At 35.6% G+C, this 5,774-nt stretch overlaps 1 protein-coding gene across 2 annotated transcripts; it reads right to left on the reverse strand.

Moving 5' to 3' along the window:
- Positions 1 to 1,488: 1,488 nt before the first annotated feature.
- Positions 1,489 to 5,468, reverse strand: LOC107742085 (transmembrane protein 254-like). 2 transcript variants are annotated; one of them, XM_016554949.1, is made up of 4 exons: positions 5,287 to 5,468; positions 3,148 to 3,251; positions 3,011 to 3,070; positions 1,489 to 1,998 (listed from the first exon to the last, which is right to left on the reverse strand). In XM_016554949.1, exons 1-4 carry the CDS (start codon positions 5,371 to 5,373, stop codon positions 1,875 to 1,877), a joined length of 375 nt encoding a protein of 124 aa, XP_016410435.1. In that variant the 5' UTR covers positions 5,374 to 5,468; the 3' UTR covers positions 1,489 to 1,874. The 2 variants fall into 2 exon arrangements, with proteins under 2 accessions (XP_016410435.1, XP_016410436.1); XM_016554950.1 differs by lacking the exon at positions 5,287 to 5,468 and adding an exon at positions 4,829 to 4,867.
- Positions 5,469 to 5,774: the final 306 nt, after the last annotated feature.

Here is a 5,774-nt window from a genome sequence, read left to right on the forward strand (position 1 = left end):
AAAAAAAACATGAATACCCATTTATTATAATTATTTATGCAATGTTGAATCAAAACATTTCTTACTAAAGCCTCTTTTTTGTACTATCTATTCAATGCTATTCTCATTTTAGCACAAAAATTATCTTTTGTGGGTAATTTCTCCAAAACTGAATCAACACTTCATGTAATAATTAGATTAATATTATAAAACGGATAGTTCCGGTGCTTGATTCTGATTGGCTGAGCCGTGTTCAAAGCTGTTGTAAATGACTCTACAAAGTAACACACCTTTGTTTACATTTGCGTGTTGCTCGGCAACCACTTTGTTGCAACCACAACTGTTTCTGAGGAGCTACATTGTTTGGTGGAAGAATACTGTTTTTATTAATATCATTACACTTTATTTGCTCTGTTTTATTCTGTGAAACCTTACTACGTATATGGAATAACCGTTTTACGCGTCGTGCCTAACAACGCCCCTTAGCTGTTATAAATTCACTGTAAACCACGGCTTCTTGGGGCTTATTGCTTTATTAATCACTTGGCAGCCCTTAATCAAACGCATCCTGTAAAAACAGATTCTGATGTTACTCACATGAACGATTGCAGACGGATGGTGTGTAAACTCTCTCTCTCTGTCGTATGTGTTTGAATCCAGTTTGAGGGCGAATCAGATTCATTCATCCGCAGCTTCATCAATGATGTGTTCCTGTCACAGCCTGAACTGCAAATGAAGCTTCATATCTGTATTTCAGTATTTAGTGAAGTGATTGTACATTGAACAACAGATGACAAAAAACTAAAATGTCAAATCAGTGCGTTTATTTCCATTTCTTTAAAATGACCATCATTCATAAACACCGCGTCCTCTTGATCTGTAAATCATAATCATACAGTGAAACCGACTGGAGTCATAATGCTGGACACACTGCAGTTCTTCTAACAATCTACTGTGCCAAACATGAGCAGCTGCACTTACAGCAGTGTTTGTAAACCTGCAGCGGCAGAGAAACGCTGTTAGAGGAATGTTGTGTGTTCAGCTCTAGCAGCATGAATGAATATTAAAAATGAATATTATTGAAGCACTTGTTATAAAACCACACGGTAACACTTTACTTAAAACCTTTTATATGATGCATTGTAAAAGTATTATTTATGCCTTGTAATGCACATTATAATGCATTGTATAATCATATGAATAATTGTAACCAGAGTTATAATACATTATAATACTCATTGTTACACCTTTAGAAATTATAATGCATTCAAACATGACAAACCACCAATTTTAGATGCAAAACGGAATATGCAAATATTATAATGCATTTTAATTTTGGTTACAATTATTTATTCAAAAGATACGATGCATTACATTATGCATTGTGAATATCTTTGTAATGCATTATGAATGAAGGCTTCAAGTGTTGCAGAAAATAATTTCAGTTTTTCCTACTTCAAAATGTCATGTTTATTTCAGTGTGTTTCTTTGTAAATATTTCAATCAGCAATTTCTGAGTGAAAATTGTTTAAAAGCAAATCCTACACCATTTTTTCCCCAGTGTGCAGGAATAATTATTATAGCTTATATGGAGGGCTCTCTGAATCTTAATAACAGTGTGTAATTTGATCTTGTTTTGCACTGTACCTGCACTGAGGAGCGAGCTGAAGTGATTTTCTGTGCTGACAGACATTATGTGACTAATGCTGCTGATAGAGCTTCAGTACTGAACCAGGATCATGTAAACAAGACCTCGATGTGACACTTAGCCTTTAGCGAAAGGCTGTTCCAGAATCAGTGAGGTGGATGTGACTGTTCAGATATAACCTGCTGGTTGATAAATCCTCTGGAATATAAAGAACAGTGTGCTGCTGGGAAACGAGCTCTGGTTTCGGTCACTGGCGTTTGGGTCGGCCGTCGGGCTTGTATTTGATCAGAAGACACAGAGACGTGAGACCAAACAGGAACGTCTGAGCGATCCACAGCAAGCGTGTGGACGTGCTGTCGATGCCTTTATCACTGCAGACACAAACACACTGATCAGCACAGTCCTGCATCTGATTAGATGAAAACATCTGGGGGAAGCTTGTGAAAATGTGAATGTGAAATGAAAATGTGCTGAAAATGTGCTCATGTGAGATCAGGATGAGTTTGTTTCTTCATCAGGTTTGTAGAAATGTAGCACTGCATCAGTGTCTCAGCAATGAATGCTCTGCAGTGAATGGGTGCCGTCAGAATGAGAGTCCAAACAGCTGATAAAAACATCACAATAATCCACAAGTAATCCACAGCACTCCAGTCCATCAGTTAACATCTGGAGAAGACAAAAGCTGAAACTAATCCAGCATTAAGACGCTTTTAACTAAAATACATAGAGTCCATAATCCATAATAACTCTTCCTCCAGTGAAAAAGTGTTCTGGTGTGAATCAGGAGAGAAATCTGCACAGATCAAGCAGCGTTTAAACAGCTCTAAACACATATGTGGCTGGATTTTGATGTGAGAGACAACAGCAGATGCACTTTCTCACTGGAGGAAGCGTTATTATGGATTATAGGCTTTATTTTTTTTTGTGGACTTCATGGACTTCATGGTTATTTTCGCCTGAAGCAAGTTTAAAGTTAAAATCGTCTTAATGCTGGATTAGTTTCAGCTTTTGTCTTCTCCAGATGTTAACTGATGGACTGTAGTGCTGTGGATTACTTGTGGATTATTGTGATGTTTTTATCAGCTGTTTGGACTCTCATTCTGACGGCACCCATTCACTGCAGAGCATCCATTGCTGAGACACTGATGCAGTGCTACATTTCTACAAACCTGATGAAGAAACAAACTCATCCTAATCTCTGATGAGCACATTTTCAACACATTTTCATTTTTGGCTGAACTATTGCTTTAATCTTCCTCTATCAAGTACAGTAAGTTCACATAATGCACGCAGCTTATCAGTCACACATCTGATGGTCTGTACTGCCACCATGTGGAAACATCCTGACAGTGTAAACTATCATTAAAACACAAGGGGTCTTACCTGCAGACCTTCAGTGCAAAAAGAGCCTCAAACAGATGGATGACCCACGTCAGAAACCATCTGAAACACAGACAGCCGTAACAAACACCATCAGCGTCAGCTCTGAACTCACCGTATGAATAACGGCGCTCACTCACCCATAATACACCACAGGATAATGATAGTCCACGAAATGCTTGGCCAGAGCGCCCAGAGGACCCAGAAGGCCATACGGGACATCCCGAGGCCAAAACACCGTCCACTGGAAACCAATGAAAACACAATCACTGCAGAACCACAGTTACAACGAAAGTCCTGAAACAACCCAGAACCACTTCTCTTGGGTTCCTCAGGACAGGGTTCCTTTCATTTAAAAGTATCATTGCATTTTTCCAACATTCCTTATTTGTACACATTTGCAATTTTACTGTGTGAATGCATTCATGGAACCTCTAATCTTCATGAAACAGTGATTAAATGCATCTAAACGGCACTTTCGATGCAGCTTCTGTGGAAAGATGGAGCTTGTTGATACTGATTTCATTTGAATGGAAACAACCATACAGTGTCTTATTATTCTAACTCAACGTATTGATAAAATGTAAGAATTTGACTTAATGATGACACATACATTTAATAAGTTTAGGAAAATATCGCCCTTCATAAAGTTAAAAAGTGTCCTAGAAATCAGTTTAAGGCAAATATCACAAACAGACCTGATAGAGCGCTGATAGAGCACTATCCCTAACCCTATTACTTCAAAATACATTGTTCAAAACAAAAAAATAGTTTGATGCAACTGCATGCCATATATTTAAGATGAAAGAAGACTGAAGACTCTCTAACTGCTTTTCTATAGTACTAAGCCTCAAATATCAACTATACATTGGTTTCTTCTTTAAAAAATAATAATATTAATAATAATAAAAGTATAAATATGCATGGTATTATATTGTTACACTAAAACTAAAATTAAAACAATAGAAAAACCCTTCAAATAAGCTGTAGAAAGTGTATCTTAAGCACACAGAATAACATAAGTGGACTTTGAACGATTATGTAATAATAGTAATCGTGATTAGACATTCGATTAATTGTGCAGCCCTAATATAACATGTAATCCGGATTATATAATCAGATTCCAAAAATTAAGTACTTGTAATTAGATTATATCACATTTAAAAATGCTCAGAATAAGATTAGTTACTTTTTGATAGATTACGTGATTATATATTATTCACACAATGGCAGTAAATCATTCATCATTTGATTTGCCCTCATTTTTCTTTTCTCTCTCTCTCTTAAATGTTCCTTTCTAAAACTCGACCGCTTTTATACATTTGGAAAGTCTTCCAGCTTTTCATCAACTCATTTATTCACTCATTCATGAATCTCTGGCACAATGTGATATTTAAAACTATTATTATTATTGTTACCATGTCTTTTACTACAATTCTCATGTTACAATATGGTTAATATAGTGGTATTCATGGTACATTTCTGCGGTTTTACTACAAAATGTTTTTTTTTTTTTAAATATAGTTATATTTTATTCTGTATATATATATACACATATATGCAGTGTTGTAATAACGACAGCGGACTTTGCTCAGTTCATGTAACGTTAGTAAAACTGAGGTAAAGTTCAATAACGGTTACAAAACGGTCCAGTTCTGATTATTTTCTCCTAATCACCACGAGTTTGCACATTTTCAGACATTTCGTTTAATTCAGAAGTCAAACGGATTTTCTGACAGTCATATTAATTATTATTCGGAGTTTCTGAAATTCTCCTCAGGCGCTTCATCGTGACGGAATAATTAATTAGTTCCAGCTTACCGTGTAAAAACTCAAAGAAACCGTCACGACCACCATCCAGAACAGACTGTTTTGCAATACAAAAAAAATTAATACAAAATAAAAATTACCTGGATTTAAAAAAAAAAAAACATTTAGAAACATGCAATTTCGAGCAACAGAAGTACCACTAAGACTGGGAAAATTAACCGTGGTTTTACTACAGTAACCATAGTTCATAGTATTTGTAGTAAAACCATGGTAACCACAAATGTATGTTTTAAGCATTAGAATTGTAGTAAAAGCCATGGTAGTAAATTATAATAGTCCAGTTCTGATTATTTTCTCCTAATCACCACGAGTTTGCACATTTTCAGACATTTCGTTTAATTCGGAAGTCAAACGGATTTTCTGACAGTCATATTAATTATTATTCGGAGTTTCTGAAATTCTCCTCAGGCGCTTCATCGTGACGGAATAATTAATTAGTTCCAGCTTACCGTGTAAAAACTCAAAGAAACCGTCACGACCACCATCCAGAACAGACTGGTTCTCCTGAAATACGAGCCACCGTCACTTTTTGCCATGATGAGTAATCACTCACTAACTAACTAACTAACTTAACTACTGTACACTGCACTAGTCTCCTCTCAGACTCAACGTCAGTCGGTCACCATAGAGATCGTTCAGCACCGGAAATGATGGACCGCGACACAAAATAAAAGTCACGCATTTAAACGTCACAAAATAAAAGTCACGCATTTAAAAGCTAAAAAAAATTGGCTCTTGAGATTATTTAATTTAATAGCACGCTTTTCTTCGATTTGTGTATACGCATGTTCTACTTTTATCTTGTGTTGTTGTATTATATTTATTTATTATATAGAAATTTGATCTTCCTGTTCATATGTATGTATGTTTTGCAATACAAAAAAAATTAATACAAAATAAAAATTACCTGGATTTAAAAAAAAAAAAACATTTAGAA

This window comes from Sinocyclocheilus rhinocerous, unplaced genomic scaffold, assembly GCF_001515625.1.
Source record: "Sinocyclocheilus rhinocerous isolate Xijiao unplaced genomic scaffold, SAMN03320098_v1.1 scaffold3119, whole genome shotgun sequence".
Lineage (NCBI taxonomy): Eukaryota > Metazoa > Chordata > Actinopteri > Cypriniformes > Cyprinidae > Sinocyclocheilus > Sinocyclocheilus rhinocerous.

Excerpts from the sequence above, each read along its gene's own strand:
- LOC107742085 (XM_016554949.1), bottom strand. The coding sequence starts at position 5,373 with ATGGCAAAAAGTGACGGTGGCTCGTATTTCAGGAGAACCAGTCTGTTC. Across the intron at positions 3,252-5,286 it reads TTTCTTTGAGTTTTTACACG|TGGACGGTGTTTTGGCCTCG; the intron begins GTAAGCTGGAAC and ends ATTGGTTTCCAG. Across the intron at positions 1,999-3,010 it reads TTTGCACTGAAGGTCTGCAG|TGATAAAGGCATCGACAGCA; the intron begins GTAAGACCCCTT and ends TTGTGTCTGCAG.